This window comes from Nelusetta ayraudi, unplaced genomic scaffold (assembly GCF_046127955.1).
Source record: "Nelusetta ayraudi isolate G7.1 ecotype Tasmania unplaced genomic scaffold, CSIRO-AGI_Nayr_v1 ptg000087l, whole genome shotgun sequence".
NCBI classification, from domain to species: Eukaryota; Metazoa; Chordata; class Actinopteri; order Tetraodontiformes; family Monacanthidae; genus Nelusetta; species Nelusetta ayraudi.
The window spans coordinates 540,001-562,636 of record NW_027466137.1 but is presented as its reverse complement, the minus strand read 5'-3'; the positions used below and the strand labels follow the sequence as shown (position 1 = coordinate 562,636).

At 51.7% G+C, this 22,636-nt stretch overlaps 2 protein-coding genes across 13 annotated transcripts in view; both read right to left on the bottom strand.

Moving 5' to 3' along the window:
- Positions 1-458: 458 nt before the first annotated feature.
- dennd4b (DENN/MADD domain containing 4B) lies at positions 459-20,087 on the bottom strand. Of its 6 annotated transcripts, none has more exons than XM_076045765.1 (27): positions 19,939-20,087; positions 15,819-16,163; positions 14,103-14,361; positions 13,865-13,934; positions 13,610-13,779; positions 13,199-13,440; positions 12,987-13,053; positions 12,653-12,711; positions 12,397-12,541; positions 10,091-10,266; positions 9,839-9,939; positions 9,252-9,467; positions 8,767-8,912; positions 8,463-8,596; positions 7,848-7,962; positions 7,490-7,696; positions 7,204-7,332; positions 6,487-6,637; positions 6,248-6,403; positions 4,066-4,565; positions 3,520-3,624; positions 3,199-3,374; positions 2,530-2,674; positions 2,203-2,445; positions 1,941-2,040; positions 1,617-1,841; positions 459-1,422 (listed from the first exon to the last, which is right to left on the bottom strand). In XM_076045765.1, exons 2-27 carry the CDS (start codon positions 16,142-16,144, stop codon positions 1,277-1,279), a joined length of 4,509 nt encoding a protein of 1,502 aa, XP_075901880.1. In that variant the 5' UTR covers positions 16,145-16,163; positions 19,939-20,087; the 3' UTR covers positions 459-1,276. The 6 variants fall into 6 exon arrangements, with proteins under 6 accessions (XP_075901880.1, XP_075901881.1, XP_075901882.1 ...); XM_076045766.1 differs by having other exon boundaries at positions 1,941-2,037; XM_076045767.1 differs by having other exon boundaries at positions 4,066-4,562.
- A 590-nt stretch (positions 20,088-20,677) lies between these two features.
- Positions 20,678-22,636, bottom strand: part of LOC142901303 (CREB-regulated transcription coactivator 2) — a 13,316-nt gene continuing 11,357 nt past the window's right edge. For all 7 annotated transcript variants that reach the window (XM_076045772.1, XM_076045773.1, XM_076045774.1 and 4 more), the window contains one exon: positions 20,678-22,636. This exon is cut by the window's right edge and continues 1,308 nt beyond it. The gene's annotated coding sequence lies outside the window, so the exon portion shown is untranslated.

The window sequence follows — 22,636 nt, the reverse complement described above, 5'->3', positions numbered from 1 at the left end:
CCCTCAGAGCAGCAGGAGGAGGGGAATGTAAATGGATGGACGGATGGAAAATTGGAAACGGTCAGTAAAAACATTTCTCTTTTTTTGATTATTAATGATTAATGTTCCACTTACCTGCCAACATAAACAGCAGCATCACATCCAAACACACCTCTTCATTGACAGAACTTACTGTGATCATTATAATAGTCAGAAGTGTGTTGATGGAGGGATGGATGGATGGATGGATGGAGTGGCAAGACAGCAGAAATGATGCAGACTCTTATTGTGAAGGCAGGATGCTCCGACTTCCTGTTCCGGTCCTGGACGGAGGGGCGAGCAGGCCGTGGACTCCAGACACCACACAGCATCCAGGTGAGAGGTGTGTGTGTGTGTGTGTGTGTGTGTGTGTGTGCTCCACGTTAGCCCCGCCCACTGCTCTAATAGAACCCATCTGGATTGTTTTCAAAGTTCAACACTTGTCCCTGATTTTTTTATTTTCAGATTTTTTTCTTAAAAAAAAAAAAAAAAAGCAAACACAAAAAAGGAAAAAGGGGGTGTGGCTTCACAGGTATAAATTACAACAACAGCAAACACAAAGATGTCTTTTAAATACACTCCTGTAGTCCAGTGCAACAGAACAAGCTCCGCCCCCTTCCTCACCCCATCCTCCCTGTCGTCACACACGTGCACTGCTAAAAACAAAACACACACACAGAGGCTCCAACAGTGAAGTGGGTTTCACACTGAGGTCTGAACACCTGGAGCACCAGCCACTCCCTGCAGCAGAGGATGCTGGGAAATCATTTTTTTTATGTTCACCTATTATTATTTTTGAACAAATCACCTGTCGTTTGTTGCGGCGCTTCAACAAAGTTTGAGAAGCTGATTGGCCGAGGCTGAACACAGGAAACGCACCCACGTCCCCAGACCCTCTGACTCAACGCACTCTGACAGGAAGTGACCTGCCCAACCGGTCGCAGCACTTTGTCGACATCATCATTCCGCTGCTAAAAGACCCTTTGAGCAGCTTCCTGTCACCAGCTGCAGGCTGAAGGGGGCGGGATCACTACAGGCGATTCAGACAGGAAGTGAACGTGTTCGTTGGGGCTGCTGTCGAGGAGAGCGGGGCGGAGCCAGAGAGGTGGGAGGGGCCAGCGGTGGGGTTGAGGGTGGAGTCTGGATGAGACACCTGCAGGAGCCCGCCAATCATAGCGCAGCTCTGGAAGAACCGCCTCCGCTTCCATCGTCAGGGTGAGGTTGACGCCTCGTCCCCCTGCCGTCCACCGGGGGGCGCTCAGCACTCGAGCGTGGGGTGGAAGCTGCGGCGGCAGTCGATGGCTTTGGGACTGGGCGGCTGCACTCGCTTCCTGCGCAGCTCCTCGCGACCCAGCGTGCTGCTCAGCCGCTGGTAGGCCGCCCGGTACTTTTTGTCGAAGGCCGCTGCAGAGGAGAGGAAGGGGGCGGAGTCACTGGCTGACGCTGCCGACTGAGACTATAGTTTCTGGCTTTGGTTTTTTTTGCGATAACAGGAAGCGACGTCATCCATACAAACTGATCACAGGAAGTGAGGTCGTCAATAATCAAGTGACGACAGGAAGTGATGTCATCGGTGCAGTAGACAGGCGAGGTCTTACCCACGTGGTCTTTGCCCATGGCGGCCAGCGTGAGGAAGAGGAACTCTCGGTAGAGGCTCCTCTGGGTGCGCGGCGAGCCGGGCAGCTTGGCCAGGGTGTCCAGGAAGAGGGCGACGGCCTTGTGCACCTCGTTCATGCCCACCCAGCGCAGCACCTCCTCCAGGAAGGACAGCGTGAAGGGGTGGTTGTGCCTCCGCCAGCTGTAGGTCCTCATGGGGGCACCACCTGGTGGCGGGAGGACAGAGGAGCAGCACGGGTGACCCCCAGGTGTGTGTGTGTGTGTGTGTGTGTGTGTGTGTGTGTGTGTGTGTGTGTGTGTCCTACTGTGGATCCTCCACAGGATGTAGAGGGGGGGCCACTGGTTGGTGTCCGGGTCCAGAGTGTCCCACTGGAGCCTCACCCTCACTGCAGAGTTATCCGGCTGCTGTCACACACACACACACACACACACACACACACACACACACACACACACACTTGATGAGGTCTCAAACAGCAGCCAAACTGGTGTAATGACACTTTAAGCTGCACCTGACTCAGGTGTGTGTGTGTGTGTGTGTGTGTGTGTGTGTGCGCGGCCTCCTACCAGTGGGAGCTGGCTGACCAGTGGCGAGGCCCTGACCAGCTGCAGCAGGTTGCTGGGCAGCCCCAGGCGCTGGAAGTACCAGAGAAGGTTCCAGAAGATGATGCAGTGGTTCTCCAGGAGCTGCGGCTGGGCCAGAACCGCCTCACCCTCGTTCTCCAGCAGGCTCTCCAGCTCCTTCCTCAGCACCAGCGGGCTCAGGTAGGCCACCGTCACCTGGGGGGTCCCGCCCACCCAGGAAGACGACTGCAGGGGGGGAGGGGACAGTGGTGAGACTTGAGGCCAGGGGTCGCGCACGTGTGTGTGTGTGTGTGTGTGTGTGCACGCTACCGTCACGGTCCTGCTGCTCTCCGAGTGGCTGCTGCTCTCGGAGCCGGAGTCCTCGGCCAGGCCGTTACAGTGCGCCCCCTGGTGGCCAGGAGGCCTCACCGCACCCTCCACCTCGTCCTCCAGGGTCAGGTGACCTCGCTCCTCGCTTGGCGGTGACAGGAAGGAGGCGGGACATGTGATCAAGTACAAATACTTCCTGGATTTTCCCAGGTCTGCTCTACTGAGTCTTCCGAAGATACAACTTGTGTTCAAAGTCATTCACTCGTTTAATCCTTCTAGCTGTGGTTGCTTGAAGTGGAGCTCAATGAACTCCGCTGTTGAGGAGCTAAATATAAAAGTGGATGATATCTTAGAGACAGGAGATTATTTTCGAGGAGCTCTAAAGCTCAGCACATCTTCAGTACAGGGACAAATAAAACATGCAGGAAGGCAATCACATTGGTTCCTGTTATTAAACGTGTCAATATCCAATCGTGTCTCACTGGTCAGAACTATGACTGACTACCGCTCGGTTGAGCTGAGGTTGATCATCAAGACCTCTGACCTCTGACCTCCGGTCACTTCAGTCCACAGGATTCTGTCACAACTTTTTACGTCCTTTTTTTTTTTTTTTTTACATACTTTCACCGAGCACTGTTGCCCCCTCTACTGGCCGGTAGCGGTACCCACCTGCAGACGGGTGCGGCCTGGCTGATGGCGGCGTTGAGGAAGGGCACGAAGGAGGCGGAGCAGAAGGGGCAGCAGGAGTTGAGGTTGGAGTCGTCGGGCGTCCAGCCCGCCATGATCTCCTCGTCGTAGACCAGCGAGTCGCAGCCGCGGCACAGCGAGCAGCTCGACATCCACACCTGGGACACAGGCAGCACCACTGTCACAACACGGACCAACTCACTGGAAGAACTGGGACCACACTGGCAACATGGTGATGCTTTCTCAGTGGCCACTCGAGGTACTGCAGGGAGAAAAAAAAGAAAAGAAAAAATCCTCAAGTACCTCAAGTCCCGCCCCCTCCTGATTGGCGTCCCAGGACCTGCGCAGGGGGAAGGCGGGAGTGGGCGTGTCCGTCAGGTCCAGGTCGCTGCCCACCGACAGCGAGCTCTGTGGGGCGAGAGAGGGAGGGAGAGAGTGGGGGAGGGGGCAGAGAGAGAGAAACTCAGGGTCAGCTGACTGCTTTTGACTCCGCCCACACAGTGGCGTTTTATTGGCGGATAATAAGCATTTCAGACGCACTGGAAGCGCTGAACTCGTCCTCCAGTGTGTTTCCCTCTCTCCGATTCAACCCCCAGGGCCGTGTCTGGACGAGCCGACCGAGACGACACAATAAGACACACTAGCAGTCAACAATATGGACGCCTGTTTATCTTGACTGCCTCCTACACTGTAGACTCACGCTGAAGGGTGGCCATGATAACCGCTTGGAGATATTTCACAGCGTGCTGTTGAATACATATTCCACGTGCTCAGTCCGAACCTTGGACTGCTAGAGCCAGAAACAAAGAGCAGAAGAAGAAGAGAGGGTGGAGGTGTGGTTGCTGTTACCTCGGAGGTGGCGTTGACCAGCCGCTCTTTGGCCTTCAGCAGCGTCTCGGCCACCTTCCTGGACTGGCGGCGGGCGGCGGCCCCGCCCCCTCCCCGCCACCGGTCGTCCACGCTGGCGGCGCGGCGCACCGACGCCCGGTGCCTCGTGGGCGTCAGCAGCTGCTGCAGCTTCCCCGCCAGCCCCGCCCTCCCCGGCGACGCCACCTCGTTGGAGTTCTCGTCCACGTCTTTGCTCCTGCCGGCGGTGGCGCCGGCGGCGGCACGAGGCCCCGCCCACCTTCCGTTCCTCTCCTCCCGCGGCCAGTCGGCCTCCGGCTCGGCTGACTCGCTGCACTCCTTGTAGAAGGTGGAGAGGCAGACCTGGCTGCGCCGCACCACCGCTCCAGCAGGGGGCCCCAGCGTCGCCGGAGGGGGAGGAGGGGTGGGGACGTCGCGTCGGCCCAGCGGGGGCTTCTGGGTGACGGCGGCGGCGGTCTTCCTGTAGCTCCGCCCCCCTCCTGCTGGGAACCACAGCAACGTTCATATGACAGTTTTTCACAAAATAAAATGAATGATATTAATAGTCGCATTAATAAAACAATTTATAATTCGGGACTGAGTCCCCCAGCGTGGCCGAAGACTTGATTGTTCTTTCAATGTTTTTTTTTCTATATTATTATTATTATTATTAACACTTCTCAAACCTCATTTTCACCCCTTATAGCATATACCAAAATTCACAAAAAAATCACAAACGGGTAGAATCTGATGTACATTTTCAGAAAATGAAGAGAAAATGGCAAAATTCCACTCTCTAGGGCCCCCTAGAGGCGTTTAACGGTTTCCCACCCCAATTTGACCCCCTGAACATTCTCCAAAACTCACCAAATTTTACACACAGGTCAGATCTCGCGTAAAATTTGATCTTTTAAAACAAGTTAACACAGTTGCTCAATGGCGCCCCCTACATTTACCCAAACACTAAATCCTTAATAGTGCACTCTAGGAAGGTCGTAGAGACATGGGACCAAGACCCACGCGTTCGGTCAATCCAGACCTATTTTCTGATATGCTGACGTAGACCCACGCGTTGCTTGGATAGAGACCTACATTCTGACCCTCTGACCCCTGACAAACCGGAAGTGAGCTATTTTCACTTCTTTGAAATCATCCAGAGTCAGCAGATGTCGCCGGGCGTCGGCAGAGGTCGGCCACAGCGGCTCAGTCCCACCAACGCTGCTTGCAGCTTTAATTTTGTTTGCTTTTGCTGTGGCTCAGTTGGTAGAGCGGGCTGCGAATGGATGATGGAAGGGTTGGCGGTTCAACTCCCGGCTCCAACTGTTCACATGCTTAAAGTGCCCTTGGGCAAGACACTGAACACTAATTGCTCCCAATGGGGCAGTTTTTTTATTGCCATATTTAGGTTTTGCTCAATTCTAGGGGTCACGGAAACACGGCTACTGAGACGTTTACAGATGGAGGAAGTGATGTCATCACACTTCCTGCCTGCGGCTCAGAGGGTTGATTGACACTTTCATCGTGCTTCACACCTCAAAAAAGATCTTCTCTGTTATTTTATTCACAACAAGTCAGTTGAATTTGCAAACACAGATTTCTGGGAGACGTCTCCGATGTTAAGAGGCGTTTTCTACTTCTGAAATCTCTGAAATGGCAAAAACAAACTGCTCCCTCACTGTTATGACAGCCTGGTGACTATTTGATCTTAACAGGTCTCTAATTCTAATGAATCTTTCATATAATCAGTCAATTTAGCCTTTGTGTACCCTGAATTCAATGAAAAAAATTTTTTATTATGCCTATGACTGCTTTTATTCATCTATTTTATTATCATCTTTTAATTTCCATTCTCCTTTATTACTGCTCTATGGAAGCATTTTGATTTGTCTTTGTTTCCATTGCACTTTATCTTTGAAGACTGTGTTCTTTGTTTCTGAAATGCTTTGAAATGTTTGAAAGCTTTTCGTCATGTAAAGCACATGGAGTTGCCTTGTGTATGAAATGTGCTGTATAATAAAGCTTCCCCTGATTATCACCTTGTTTCACAAACATGATTCTGTTATGACTTACTTTACATTTATTACAGTCCAAAAAGTAAAAAAACAAAAAAACAAAAACAAAAGAGGAGCGATTGAGTGTCAGGTTGTGAAACTGTGAACCGCCTGTGGGTGGTGCTGTCCCTCACCGTCTACAGGCGTCTTCATGCTGCTCAGGCTGCTGCTCTTCACCAGTGGACCAGTCAGCGACTCGTGGCTGGAGCTCTCTGACAGGCCGCTCCAGCTGGACTGGCGAATCAGGGAAGAGTGGGGGCGGGGCCTCTGCTCAGCGTCAGCCACGGCTTCTACCAATAGGAAACGCCGTACGGTGAGTGTCATTGTCCAATAAGAGCCACGGCAGAAATGATGGAGGCGGGGTTACAGGCACCTCCTCTGGAGCCCACGGAGCCGCTCTTCTGCTGCCGCCGCCGCCTGATTGGCTGCCTGAACTGGGACACGGCCAATAGGACGTTACGCAGCTTGGCCCAGCGGAGGCGCCCTCCCTGACTGGTGGACGGCCACTTGCTCTCTAGCACCGCCTGTGGACAGCACGTGAGGTTGACTGGGGTCGTTTTCACTGAATCACCTGGACATTCAATCAATCAGTCAATCAATCAATCAATCAATCAATCAATCAATCAATCAATCAATCAACTTGTAAAGCGCTAAATCACATCCAAAGGCGTCTCAAAGCACTGTTAACCTGAGGCTTTGAGATTGGTTGTGATTTAGCACTGTAGAAATCACGGTTGATTGATTGATTGATTGATTGATTGATTGATTGATTGATTGATTGATCCTGGACAGTCACGCTGACAACAGAAAAGCTTCAAAGCCCCATGAGAGAAGTGAGGGCTGCGTCCCTCCAGTCAAGCTCAGAGGGGACAAACACTGATATTTTATTCATGTTTGGCCTGTGAGTGAGGAGATCTGCGACCTAAATACCATGCAGCCACCAGGGGGCGCCGGTCTGCTTCTGCAAGACCAGTCAGAGCCGAGTGAGTGTGGAGTTGGATGTGAATAAATTAAAGTCAAATCAAGTTCACTGACTGTGTGTGTGTGTGTGTGTGTGTGTGTGTGTGTGTGTGTGTGTGTGTGTGTGTACCTTGTTGTAGTATCCGTAGGTGATGGTGTTGGGTGTGATTCCAGCCTTTTTCATCTCCAGCAGCACTCTGACGGCAAGGACCGGCTGGCCGTACTGACCACACAGCTGCATCAGGATCCTGTAGCACACCTGCCACACACACACACACACACACACACACACACACACACACACACACACACACACACACACACACACACACACAGATGAAGAGTTGTGTTCTGCTGCTGGCCACCAGGGGGCTATGGTGGCGTTCTGACTGGATTAGCCTCCGCCCCCTCCTCACCTCGTCGGGCAGCACCACCTTGCGTGTCTCCATGTGCTTGAGGAGGTCGTAGGCGGCGTGCAGCGCCGGCACCTTGGAGGCCTCGGCCCTGACGAAGGTGGGCAGGTAGATGAACCACAGGCCGTAGCAGTGGCCCAGCAGACACTTGGACCACATGTCTGGCACCGCACAGTACTTCTGGGCCTTCTTCTGGGCCAGCTTGATCTCCTAGAGGGGGGGGGGGAGAACACAACACTCGGTGGCGCCGCCGTCTGGACCGTCTGAATATTACATGAGCGGGCACTGAAATATTGATGGCGAGCAGGAGGCGGAGACAGACGGTGAGGAGTGGGTCGGTGGGGGGGGGAGGGGTTCTCACCTGCTTGGTCCGGCGGGGGGCGGGGCTACTGGGGGCGCTGCCCTTGGCCGGGACCCTCAGTTGGTCATGGGGCTGCTCCAGGAGCTCCGCCCTCAGCGTGGGAAAGGTCTCGTAGCTTCACAGCAGGATGAGGAGGAAGAGGAGGAGGAGGAGGGGGAGGAGGAGGAAGAGGAGAAAAAGGAGGAAGTAGAGTAGGCCAGGAAGAAGAGGAAGAAGAAGAGGAAGAAGAAGAAGAAGAAGAAGAAGAAGAAGAAGAAGAAGAAGAAGAAGAAGACTGGGTTTAAAGAGGCACTGGGGTTCATGTGACATGGTAGGGGAGGGGATGACCTTTGACCTAAAGAGACGGTTCCTAATAAATCTTTCTAATGTAGAGTTTTAAATCCTGGGCTTTTATCCTCTCTGAATAAAAATCATCAAGTCCAGAAAATGGCCAGAAAATAATTGATTTCCCACGGCTCCTTCTGATTGGCTGATGCATCCTGACGTATTAGGTGTGTTCCAGAGGCACGATGGGATGCTTTGGGAGGTTTTGTGCTATGTGGCCCAGCTCCCTGCTCATGTGACCCGACTCCCTCCTCTCCAGCGTCGGAGAGGTCATGTGACGCCTCCTCTCACCTGTAGGGGGCGGGACACTCGGAGCCGTCGGCCTCCTGCGGCTCCTCGGGAGGCATGATGAAGACCGTGTGCTCGCCGCTGTGACTCTCGTCCAGGTCGATGAGACGAACCTCCTCTGGCTTCTCCACGTCCACCTGGTGGCCCACAGAGGGAACTGCACTCAGAAAGCAACACTTTTCCCTGATTCCTGCTGTCTCAGAGGTGGCAGCAGAGTTCACATTCTGGACTGAAGTCAAAGTGCGGATACTTGTGTAAAGAAATACTCTGGTAAAAGTACTCTAGCCACTCCTCCCAGGTGACCCACCTTCTGCACGCACTCGTCGAAGAACTCCAGGCAGGCGTGGCGGTCGCTGACGAAGCTGCACTCCTGGACGAACTGCGTGAACATCTGCGTCCTGGCCAGCTGACCGTAGAACTTCTGCTGCGTTCGCTCCCGCGACTTGAGGAAGCCTGCAGACAGGGGGCGCCGCAGACTCTCAGCCACGCAGTGACAACAGAAGGGTGCAGGACAGGAGTGAGTGAGCGAGCGAGAGAGTGAGTGTGTGTGAGTGAGTGAGCAAGTGAAAGAGTGAGAGAGTGAGCGAAAGAGTGAGTGAGTGAGCGAGTGAAAGAGTGAGAGAGAGTGAGAGTGCGAGCAAAAGAGTGAGTGAGCGAAAGAGTGAGTGAGAGAGAGAGTGAGTGACAGAGTGAGAGAGAGTGAGAGTGCGAGCAAAAGAGTGAGTGAGCGAAAGAGTGAGTAAGAGAGAGTGAGCGAGCGAAAGAGTGAGAGAGAGTGAGCGAGTGGCGCACCCTGCAGGTTGAAGAGTGAGCTGAGGTCGGTGCTGGTGTCGGAGGGCGCCTGGGTGATGGGCAGCAGGAAGGCCCGGTAGCCTCGCAGCAGGCAGCTCATGAAGCGCAGGAAGGCCTCCTGGATCTCCAGCTCCAGCTGCTTCTGGCTGCGGTAGATCTGGTCGTAGTCCGTCAGCAGGAACTCCAGCGTCGCCTCCTCCTGGCCGGGGGTGCAAACTGCAGCCAGAAGAGGAAGGTTCAGCTGGGGTGGTGCTTGTATTCCATTTAGAACTGGCACCAGACGATATGGCGCCATAAGGCGGCGCCGTGATTTGTTCCCCCCCAGTGGCCACTCAAGCTACTGCAGTGAACAAAATAAGCCTTGGGACCAAAAAGCATTTTGTACCCCTTTAACAGGATAAGAATAAACTGACAGGACGACCTTTGACCTCTAACATGGTTCATAATTAATCTCAGTATTGTATATTTTTACGTCCTGGGGCCTCATGTACAAAAGATTTGTATACGTTGTCCTGATGCGTCGCTTGTGTTAGAGCGGCATGATGGGAAGTGATGCTACTGCTACGTGCTCATGTGACCTGACTCACTCTTCTCCAGCGTGCGGTGGAGGCTGCTCAGCGTGTTGAAGAGGCTCTTGGCCGGCTTCCTGGGCAGCGAGCGCCACGACAGTGGCTTCTTGTCCTCCGACCTGCAGGGGGAGGTAGAGAGAGAGGGAGAGAGAGAGGGAGAGGGAGGAAGAACAAAGCCCCACGGCCCTTGTTAGCACACCTACTGAGAAGTTGGGGGGGGTGGGGGGTGGGGTCAGGATAGGGGTCAAAGGTCAGCGGCAGGCCTCTCACTGGAAGATGGTGTTGGTGTCCAGGTCCACACACACCACGTCGGCGGGGGGGTCGTAGAGGTCGAAGTAGCTGGAGTGAACGCCGACGATGAACGGCATCGGCGCCGCCAGCACGTCGGCCATCTGGAGCGGACAGAGCGGGATGTAGGGGCAGAGCCAGCGGAGGGGAAAGGTCATCTGAGGGGCGGACAAACAGAGAGAGAGTTATTTAGCTATTGTCATTATTATTATTATTATTATTATTATTATTATTATTATTATTATCATCATCATATACTAAATAGTATATTGCAGGGGTGGAGCCACAGTGGGTTCTACAGTGGGCCAGAGGGGGGTAGCGGAGCAGCAGCAGATGGATGCAGTGTTCTGGTGAGCCGCCATAGGAGGAAACAATCTATCCTGGAGAAAACATGTTGCTGCACCGTCAATGGAAAATGAAGCTAAGCTGCAACCAAATCAGTGAGTCTGTGAAGCCCCACCAGGGGGTTTAACTCTTAGAACCATCCAGAAGCATCCAGAACCACCAAGGTGTTTAGCTCTTAGAACCATCTAGAACAGGGGTGTGAAACTCATTTTGGTTCACGGGCCACACGGAGGAAAATCTCTTCCCCAGCGGGCCGGACCGCTAACATCATGGTACGGTGATAATAACGTAAAAATAACGACAACTTCCACTTGTTGTCTTTGTTTTACTTTGTTCATGTTCTGTGAGCACTCTGCACTCTGCATCAGTGCTGCCAACTCCTCAGTAAGGAAAGCCGCTATTGGCTGTCCTGAGAGTCACCAAATGATGTCATCGTCTAATTTACATAATTGACAATTTCCACTTGATCGCAGCGTGACAACACCAGGAAAAGTCGGGAGATTTGTCGCAAGTCGCTTTTGACAAAAATAAAAGTCGCCTTGGGGAGAACAGCGACTTTTTGGGGGGAGAAAGTCGCCAAGTTGGCAACACTGCTGTGCATCAGCTTGGTCTGTTTCCACAGAGACGTTCTGAGGCACTGAGGGCAGCCAATAGGAGGCGTTCTGAGGCACTGAGGGGAGCCAGTAGGAGGCGTTCTGAGGCACTGAGGGCAGCCAGTAGGAGGCGTTCTGAGGCACTGAGGGCAGCCAGTAGGAGGCGTTCTGAGGCAATGAGGGCAGCCAGTAGGAGGCGTTCTGAGGCACTGAGGGCAGCCAGTAGGAGGCGTTCTGAGGCAATGAGGGCAGCCAGTAGGAGGCGTTCTGAGGCACTGAGGGCAGCCAATAGGAGGCGTTCTGAGGCACTGAGGGCAGCCAGTAGGAGGCGTTCTGAGGCACTGAGGGCAGCCAGTAGGAGGCGTTCTGAGGCAATGAGGGCAGCCAATAGGAGGCGTTCTGAGGCAATGAGGGCAGCCAATAGGAGGCGTTCTGAGGCAATGAGGGCAGCCAATAGGAGGCGTTCTGAGGCACTGAGGGCAGCCAGTAGGAGGCGTTCTGAGGCACTGAGGGCAGCCAGTAGGAGGCGTTCTGAGGCACTGAGGGCAGCCAATAGGAGGCGTTCTGAGGCACTGAGGGCAGCCAATAGGAGGCGTTCTGAGGCACTGAGGGCAGCCAGTAGGAGGCGTTCTGAGGCACTGAGGGCAGCCAATAGGAGGCGTTCTGAGGCACTGAGGGCAGCCAGTAGGAGGCGTTCTGAGGCACTGAGGGCAGCCAATAGGAGGCGTTCTGAGGCACTGAGGGCAGCCAATAGGAGGCGTGAGTGGCTGTACTTGTGCCGATTTGCTCAGCCCCAGTATTGAGTTTGTTAGGAAGCAGAAACGATATTGCGACACCAAGTGGACACATTTAGAACAGCACTTTCTTTCACTGATAAATTGCAGTTTTTCTATTTTGCAAAATCGTCTCGGATCAGGCCCGCAAACTGCTTTCTTCCGGCCCGCGGGCCGTATGTTTGACACCCCTGGTCCAGAGCCACCCCTGGACCACCAGGGTGTTGAGCTCTTTATTGACATGACTCTGGAAACACTGCAAACATGGAGGAGATGCAGCTGGTTGATGACTGACTGTTAATATCATTTCTTCAAGGGCCAGATTAGAAAGCTTAACCGGCCACATTTGGCCCCCGGGTCGTAGTTTGCCCACGCCTGGTATAGTGTCATAGGTTGCATTTCGTTGGTTGCAACTAATTCTATCTATGATGTTATATTTCATAGTATTGCCTTACACTTCAAACATCACACACACACAAATGTATATAAACCCATGGGGTGAACACAAGCACTCTGAGTGTGTGTGTGTGTGTGTGTGTGTGTGTGTGTGTGTGTGTGTGTGTGTGTGTGTCCTCACAGAGACGAGCGCCTCGCTGACGGCTGTCAGGACGTCGGGTCTCAGCGAGTGCAGCAGCAGCTTGTGTTCAGTGAGGACGGCCAGCAGCAAGGTGGCGCTGTTCTCCGGGCCCAGGTTCTGCAGCAGCTTCAGGAAACTGGCGCCGCTGCGGGTCAGTCGCACACACGTTACAGAGACGCACAACCAGCGACCAACAGCGACAACACAACACAACACAACACAACACAACACAGTGTCTGTGTGGGAGTGGCCTCACCTGAGGGGGAGGGGCGAGGACACGGGCTGACACAGCAGCAGGTTGTCATAGGGAGAGAGCTGAGAGACACACACACACACACACACACACACACACACACACACACACACACACACACACACGTCAGACAGACGTTTATCACGTCAGTAAATCTCTTGATTGAGCAGTGTTCTCAGAAGCCCCGCCCCCCTGCATAAAGGACCAATCAGGCTGCAGCCAGTCGGCCACTAGGGGGAGCTCTTATGGTAGGAGTTTCAAAATGCTGCAGATTTCAGTTAGAACTTCTGTGTGTGTGTGTGTGTGTGTGTCTCTCCAGGGGCCAAAGGTCACACACCTGGACCAGGATGCGAGGTCTCTGCGGTGATGGAAAGGGGACGTTGTGCATGAAGCTGGAGATGTGCCTGGAGGACGGAGAGGAGGAGGAGGAGGAGGAGGAGGAGAAGAAGAAGAAGGTGTTCAGGTGTTTCAGCACCGACAGGTGACCAGGACGTGTTTGACGTCAGCGGGTCACATGACGTGACCAGAGGGGAGCGGGAGGGCACTGACTTCTCCAGCGGCAGGACGTGCGGGCCGGAGATGGAGTATCGGTAGATGAAGGTGAGGAACTTCTGGAAGACGGTGAAGAAGGGCCAGTGGGAGAGCACGCAGATGCTCTTCTTCACCTGCAGGCTGCGGCCGCTGATTGGCCGCCGGTCGACCACGCTGAGCAGCCCCAGCGTGACGCTCTGCCGCTCCGACAGCAGCTCCTGGGGGAAGGACTCGTAGAACTGGATGGCGGCGCCGTACACCTGGTGGAGGAGGGGGAGAGGGAGGGTTAGAACGGGGGTGGTGGGGGGGGGGCGGGGTCAACGGGTTTGACTGCTGGGCCACAGTGGGTGGCGGAGCAGCAGCAGATGGATGCAGTGTTCTGGTGAGCCTGTCCTGGAGGAAACATGTTGCTTTCATGTCACCGCCCACCTTGTCACCAGAGGCGGAGGTGAGGACGAAGGTGGAGAAGACGGGCAGCTGGTACTTGGTGCTGATTGGCCAGCTCTCCACGGCCACGCCCATGGGCAGGCAGAAGACGGGCACCGAGTCGGGCAGCGGGAAGGCGTCCAGGTCGTTCTCGGGGTAGCGGCTCAGCAGCCCTGTGTGTGTGTGGAGGGCACAGCAGGGCTCAGTGGGGGGTAGGGGTCAGAGGTCAGGGGTCAGGGGTCAGCGGCGCAGGCTCACCTGCCCGGTACACCAGGGCGTTGGCTTTGGCCACGGCTCTCTTGTAGCACAGGTAGAGGGCGGGGCCCCACTGCAGACACACAACAGCTGTTACAGCAACACCTGTCCACTGGGGGGCGCTGCTCCCAGGTCAGTTTGATCATTTGTTAATGCAATAAGGAGAACCCCCCCCATGTGTGTGTGTGTGTGTGTGTGTGTGTGTGTGTGTGTGTGTGTGTGTGTGTGTGCAGAACCTCACCATGCCAGAGTTGAGGTTCTTGTCCACTCTGCAGAAGGTGTGTGGCGCTGTCTCGCCCTTGCTGGGCAGCAGCAGGCCGATGTCGGTGACGCCCAGCGTGTGGACGCCCTGCCAGTCGGCTGCCCGACGGTACGTCAACAACACCCGGTGGGCGGTGGGGGGGGCGGAGCCAGAGCTGAGGCTGGCGGAGCGGCTGTAGGGGGTGGTCTCAATGACGTACCAGCCATGCTTCAACTGCTCCTTACCCTCATAGAGCACCCTGGAGGAGGAGCAGGAGGAGCAGGAGCAGGAGGGGAGGAAGAGGACGAGGAGGAGGAGGAGAGGAGAAGGAGGAATTAGCACCAGGAAGGAGCAGCTCGGCCTGTGGCGCCTCCTGCTGTCTGTCTGGAAGTACTGCACCCACATCAGGATGACTAGTGTCTGTGCATCGTCCTAAACCTGATCCGGGTCCTGGTCCAGTTCCTGATTTTGATCCTAAACCTGATCCTGATCTTGGTCCCGGTCCTGGTCTGGTTCCTGATACTGATCCTGGTCCCATTCCGTCCTGGTTCTTGTCAGAACTGACTTGGTTCTGTTCAGTCCAGGTCAATCCATGTCTTGGTCTGTCCAGTCAGTCCTGGTTCTGGTCCTAGTCAGTCATGGTATTTGTCAGAACTGACCTGTTTCTGTTCAATCCAGGTCAGCACAGTCAGTCCAGATTAGTCCTGGTCAGTCCTGGTCCTGATTCTGGTCCTGGTCCTATTCGGTCCATGTCAGTCTACTCAGTCCTGTTCCAGTCAGTCCTAGTCCTGGTCCCCTGAGACCTTGCAGACCAGATGGTGCTGAAGGATTTGAACCCTCAACTTCAGCAGTGGAAGAGGTGTAGGTTCAGCCTGAAGACCTTCAGTGGGAGCTGAATGCAGCGCCCCCTACTGGCTGCCCCTCACACTGTCCCTGTTTGTTCTTCTGATGGATTAAAATCATCACAGTTAACATTCCAGAGGATGAAACGCCACTTCCTGCAGCGTGACCCTCGGCCAATCACCATCCAGGAGAGAAGCGTCGAGTTACATCAGCGTGTGATGTAACAGCACAGAGATGATATTCAGAGGTCAACAGTGAGCAGAGGAGCGGGGGAGGGGAGTTAATGTGAGGCTGAGCATTTCAAAATAAAACAGAGAAAAAAAATAAACATAGCTGCTCAATATGATGATTATTATTATTAGTCCAAGTCAACTGATTAATGAACTGAACATTTAGAAAAATATAGCAAATATTTCTGGTGAGAAAAAGAAGTAATTCATTATTATTATTATTATTATTCTTAGTAGTAGTAGTAGTAGTAATAATAATAATATTCTGTTTTTTCTGTTTAAATTTGAAATCCCCAGAATCAGAATTTAGTCCCTTCTCTTGATAACAATTATTATTATTATTACTATATTATTGGTAATAATAATAATAATAATAATAATAATAATGATAATAACAATCAATATGAACCATCATCAATATAATGATTAGAATTATTTTACTACAAAATGTATTGTATTATTATTATTATTATTATTATTATTACTATTATTATTATTATTATTGATGGTGATGATGATGATGATGATGATGATGATGAATGCTAATATTAACAATTATTATTTTTAATCACGATCTGCACTCCAACTTGTGATCAACTCTAGCCAGTTCTCCCCAGACGGTGGCGCCGTGGCAGTGACTGACCCCAGGTCCAGGATGGGGGGCTTGTCTCTGCCTCTGCGGTAGCACAGGAACAGGTGAGGGTTGTTGATGAAGCCGGCGCTCAGCTCGGCCGAGTGGCCTCCCAGTGTCTTCTCGATGCAGGTGAAGCCCTCGGGAACGTCCTCGCCGTGGCCCCGGGCGATCACCGCCAGCTCCGTCACCGACTCCACGGCCCGGCCGGCCCCGGGCCCCGACCAGGACCCCGAGCCGGACCTCCCGTCCTCGTCCAGGGGCCTCCAGGGGCCCCCCGGGTCCAGGCCTGCCACCACGAAGTAGTCCACCAGCTGGGGACATTTCTCCTCCGTCATGCCGCCGCTGCGTGGCCCACTAGGGGGAGACAGAGAGGGACGGTCACAATCTGGCCCCACAGTGTCACTGCACACCAGGCCAATACACAATCCCGACTGGAGCCGCTGGACCACCAGCATTATACAGCACACGTTTGGTTTTTCAATGAACGCCATCGAGATGCAGGCTACGAGAACCACATTCAGGCAGCCAATCACTGATCGGCTGCTGCTCAGGAGTTCAGGAGTCAAAAGCTCTGACAGTCGCTTCTCAACACAAGGATCTCAACACACTGGCCGTGATTGGACAAACCACCTGTCGCTGGAAGGCCAATCACATCGCTCCTGTACTTCCTGGAGGTCAGGGGTCACTTCTCCATCGCCTCTGAGCCACAGCGGCATGATGGGAAAACTTGGGGCGGGGGGGGGGGCTAGACGCGGTTCAGAACAGGAAGTGTCAGCAGCAAGAGGGGGTCAAAGGTCATCGGCCAACAGGAAAGCAGGCAGCAGCTCTGCTCCCCGTCTGCCGGTTGACCTTTGACCCTTCCTGGCAACATGCGTGACCAGGGTGCACCTGACAACACGCACACACACACACACACACACACAGGTCTCATCCAGTGTCAGACAGGAAGTGATGCCTCCCCAGAAACAGCACCTGCAGTTTTGGGCTGATTTCACTTCCCTTTAGAGGGCGAGTGCACACACACACACACACACACACAAAAAAGCACCAGATTTCCTCACTGTGGGCTCCAATCTGTCGACACCGTGACGATTTTTCTGTCGCGACAAAAAAACATTGAAATGTGAAAAACAGGAAGTTCCCTAAAGGTGAATTTGTATTTTTTTTTTTTTTACTTCTTCCTGTCCCCCTTCACAGAGCAGACACACAGAGTTATTCCAGAGTTTTTTTGTTTTTTTTTCACTCGACTGCTCGTTTACCTCCTGACCACAGCCAGACGTGAAGCCGTCTGCCTGGTTTGCTGCAGCCAGCAGTGACGTCACACTGCTGTTTATAGCAGCGGGCGTTAGCGGCGCCGCGGCGGAGGGCGTCAGCGCTAGTGACTAGGAAATGTTGCGTCCTGCTTTGAATGGATACGGGACGGAGTTTCTCTTGAATGTAACTTTTTTTTTCGCTGCAAACTCACGTTTGTTTCCAAAGAGTTTGCGTTCATAGCCATGGTGTGCGTGCGTCACTGCGTGCGTCACTGCGGGCAACGCCGTCGCACAACCCATTCACAAGGACTGCACACTGGCTGCGTTAGAGAGCAGGCTATCAATCAGGATGGCCGGTTCTCTTCAGCTTCCATCGTAAAAGCCGTCTGTCCTGCACTCTATTGATTGTTTTGCACAAATATGTTCACTTAAAATATTCCCAATACAATTTAAACATTCATCTCATTTCTGACGTCTATTGGTAACAAAAGCAGGCCAAACTGTGTGAACCATAGACTTTTTGAAAGCCGAAATGAAGCTATGATTGGTCACTGCTGGGAGCCACTGGCCGGTGATGGTCATGGCCTCCAGCGATCCTTTATTTTACATATCAAAGTTGGCAACCCTAGTTAGCACCACAGCGCTACAGCGTTAGCCCAACGCAGGAAGAGTCCCGGTGGAAACTAAATGGAGCCCCGTTAGCGCCAAAGCTAAGCTAAAGCAGAGCTAATTTTAGACTCGCAGCGGATCTCCATCAGGTGACTTTTTTTCTTTTGAATTAGGGTTTGGTTAGCAGCAGGAGTGAAAAAGGAACTGAGATGCTGTTAAACAGGAAGTCATGAGCAGTTGCTGAAACCGCAGATCTCGTTTTCCACTGCCACTTCCTGTTCTGGGTCAGAGGACTGCTGGAACTAAAAACACTTCGGTGGGAAGTGACATCACAGGTGCACAGGCAGCAGTGAGTGAAGAAGAAGAAGAAGAAGAAGAAGAAGAAGAAGAAGAAGAAGAAGAAGAAGAAGAAGATTTTTTTTGATTTTTGAAAAATAACATTTATTTGCCGCTCTCATTTCCATTCAATCAATCAAACTAAATAAATAAATAAATAATTTTCTTGTTGTTTTTTTACGCAAGCACGTTGCTAAAAAATAGTTCCCCCTCTGTCACTGCACACAATGCACTGTTAAAAGTCCACATGTCACAGAAAAGCTACGAAGAAGAAGAAGAAGAAGAAGAAGAAGAAGAAGAAGAAGAAGACTGCTGCTCCTCACTGCCTGAAAACACACTGGAGTTAGACTCCGCCCACCACCTCCACTCCCACTTTTTATTTCCTTATTTCTTTTTAATTATTATAATTTTCCATCTTTTCGCACTACACTGCGGCTGTAGTTATGCTAATTTCCCCCCTGGTGGCATTAATAAAGGTCTACTATTCTATTCTATTCTATACCGGATCAGAAGGAATCTTTGTGCCCCTGGTGATGTCACCCCAACACAGCCAACCAATGAGCACATTGGAGGTGACATCGCTGCCGACAGGGTCATGTGACCCATCAGCTGGACACCATGAAGGGAACCGTTTGTGTGTGTGTGTGTGTGTGTGTGTGTGTGTGGGATGAACGAGGTGCAACCCGCTGGTGCCCTCTGCTGATTGGTCATCAGCCGGCGCGTAGCGACCTCAGCTAACTAAGTGAGCGTGGCACAGCGCCCCCTGGCTGCTGCAGCAGCTTGCTCCTCCACCACAGCGCTGACTCTGTGGTGAGTCAGGCTTTCGTTTTATCTCCAGCCAGTCAGCGAAGACATCGCGGCAGGAATGTTGTGGAGCGAGGCTCCGTCCCTGCAGCCGCTCTGCCCCAGGTGCATGCTGGGACACGCAGGACCAGAAGAAGAAGAAGATGTTTGAGAAGAAACCTGGACACATCTGCTGATTTTCCTTTCTTTTCATGTTGTCCGTTTCCATTCAAGGGAGACACACGACGCCACCTAGTGGTGTTCTACAGCTCCAGCAGAAGGGGGCGCTGTGAGTGTGGAGGCTGCATGCAAAACCATCGTGGTGTAAACAGCCGCCAGGCTGCGGAGCGCAAACCCTCGAACTGTCGAGTGGGAGGTGAAGTCACCGTCCCGTCCACACGCCCCCTGGTGGCGGCCCGCTCTAACAGCACCAGTGCTGCAGCTCCGCTGGTCGGACTGGGAGCAGTGGGAGGAAAGTGGGTCCCTCAGTCCGAACCTGGACGGACACACGGCCGGTACCGCGGCGGTACAGCCAGCGGCTAACGAGGCTGTCGGGGGGTCGGGGGCATCACACTAGGTGGCGCTCACACTGCGAGCAGAGAGAGAGAGAGAGAGAGAGAGAGAGAGAGAGCGAGCGGGAGCGAGAGAGAGAGAGGCCAACAGGCCCGCGGAGCTGCACCTTCACCAAACCATCAGCACCGCTATGCTTCTATTATCGGACGCCATCTGCACAGGGAATCAGCCGTTACCCGCAACTGTGCGAGTGCGTGACAGACAGCCGGTGGTCTCCCCCCGACCCCCGACACACACACACACACACACACACACACACACACACACACACACACACACACACACACACAGAGGAAGTCCGTCAGTGACCTGACTGACTGACTGACTGACGTCAGTGACGTTTCATTCACTTGGCAATTTGCGGCGCGGAGAGAGAGAGAGAGAGAGAAAGAGAGAGAGAGAGAGAGAGAGAGAGAGAGAACCGAAAGCGGGCCTCAGCTGGCGGCGCTGTCCGATAATGGAACACGACCCTTTTCGCCGTTAAACGACGTGCCTTTTGACGCTCGCCTAGCTCGGCCGCCGATGCTGGAGCTAGGCGGCTAACCGGCACCGGTTCGGCGGGAAGGAGACGGTACCTGGTCGCTGCTGCTAGTGGTGGTGCTGGTGGTGGTTCCGGTTCCCTCGGAGAGCAGCAACGATCATGTTGGGCTGCTTCGCTCACATGTGACGTCCATGTTTGCCGTCTCTGCCTCTGAGAGGAGCCGCACCAGCGTTGGGGACGACAAACAACGGAAACCACCACTCACCATTTCCGGTAGGCGGCTTCACAATACATATTCCGTTCAAACCGAGAGATTGGTTGTTTTTAATGACATCTCCGTTTGAAAATACGTGCGCATTAATTTAACTGAATGACTCAGCTGCCGTCTTCATCTCAAACAATTTAAGAAGGTCTTAATAAAAACTAGAGCCACAGTTCGTGCTCTTATCCTGAAAGGTCGCTCCTCTGTTTCCGGTGTGGTTCCGTCAGCTTGGAGGCAGCTGTCAAGCAGCAGCTGAGGACTGTAGTCAGTGTTTAGTTTCCTGTTTCACTGCATTCAGCTCAGCTTTAAACAGCCTTTGGAAATCAACACACACGAACGTCACGATATCAACACATCGGTGTCAATACGCAGTGTCTGTCTATCAGGAACACATTTAATGAAATAAATGAAAAATACCGTTACGGTTTAAGGTGAATTTATCAATATACTGTGCAATGAACGCCATAGTTTGTTTTTGTTTTTTTTGGTTTTTTTTGTTTTTGTTTTTTTTTAACTTTACACAGCCTCCACCAGAGGGCGATGTAGTGAACCAAAGCAGGAGAAGCGGCGGTTCCGGGTTACATTTGTTTATTTTTTTCTGCAAAATCATGTGACATTACAAGTCTCTTTAAAAATCTCTCTGCTGGAAACATATTTACATCAGACTTGACCGTTCCCTGCTGAATTAGGTCACAAGCGCTTCAAAAAACAACAACACAAAAAAGTGCAACGCCATCTTGTTGCTCGCACACAAAGCGAAGCGACGCTGAAGACACAAGGAGGCAGTAATGAGCCGTTTCATATCAGACAACAATAGAAAAAAAAAACATGCAAACAGGAAAAGAAGGAAAATATGGCCTTGAAGTCTGCACGCAATCACACACAAAAACACCCGCTGGTCAGCGGCTCCCCCTACTGGCAGGGCGTGGAACTCCATGTTAGCGCACAAGTTTATTGCATAATGGTAAAATCTCTCTCTCTCTCGTTCACTCACACACACTCACATACAAATCCTTTAGAAAAATATTTGGAGCTTCAAAATAAAATTCTGGTGTTTTTTTTCCTGCAAATAATAAAGAAAAAGGAAGGAAATGTACAAGAAATTTAAAATTAAAAACCAAGAAACTGAATCCTCCTCCTGATTGTTTTCATCACATTCTTCCGGAAGGTTCATTTGGCCTCAAATTTGCTCCAGAAAAAGAAAAAAAGAAGGAAAAAAAAGAGAAAAGAAGTCAATATAGGTCACCTGATTTTGTTTTGTACAAGAGAGGAAATATTATAATACATGGATTTTTTTGCCGGTTGAAAAATTTTGTTATGTTTGAATATACGGATGTGATTTATATTTTCCTTTTCTTTTCCGCTTTTACCTTAAATACTCAACCAAATGGAAACCAGGAAGTGAAGAAAATACTTAAAAAAAAAAGGAAATACAGGAAGTAAAAAAACAATGGTAAAAACAAAAAGAAGAGCATCTCAGTGCTTCAACGACACATTTCGCCGTAACATCTTTCATCTGACATAGCTTTAAAATTCACTTCCTGTTTCCTTCAAAGTCAAATGACCCCGACGACCTTGACGTGTGACTGAGAGGCTGTCGGCTGCCTGCACCGATGCGCCTCCCACACCCCTCCCTGCAAACCACCTAGTTCCTCAGCGTATAGAAAGCCCTTGAAACTGTGAGAGGTGACCTGGCTTGACCTTCAACGACCTCCAGGTGGCGACGTCGTGTCGCGGTTTCTCGCGGAAAAAACACACACAAAAAAACAAAACAAAAGCCGCTACGTTAAATTATTCCATAAACATTTTTTTCAATAAATTCTATTAATTTAACATAACATGATGAATTACATCTTTTACCAGATTAATAAAGAAAAAATAAAATAAAATAAAACGCCTCGGGATCGAATTTGGTTGACACAAAAAGTAGATCTGCTTGAAATTTTGCCCTTTTTTAATGTTAATTTTGAAAGAAAAAAAAAAACTTTGACTTCCTGTTGTGCAAACTCGACTCTGGATGATCCAAAAGTGCCTTGTTTCTCATAAGATTTTTCTTCCGCTTTCATCCAGTCACAACGGGCCGCCGACGGCTTTGAACTTTTGTCAATTTTTTCAGTTTTCTTCGATTGTATTGGGAAAAATTAACTCTTCCACCCAAAAAAATCTAAAATGATCCAAAAATATCACTGCTGCTAGAAGAGAAAACAAAAAAAAGAAAAATCAAACATCCCAGTTGAAGCTGAAGCAAAATCCTCATCAACACGCCGACTCTGCTGGCGTGTTGTGTTGATCTTCGCCATGTTTTACATGTCTAGGGTGACACAAACTCTACACACACGTTTGAACCACGTTGCAATTTAAAAAATAAAAATAAAATCTTTATACTTTGAAAAGCATCTAGGGTTAGAAGTTAAAATTCTCCTATAACTTTAATGAATGAGAGAGAAAGATAACAGAAGGGGGCGGGGCTAAGGCCTGTCAATCACAGTGGCTGGCTGGAGGTTCAAGGGTTGCACGAACCCACCGCTGT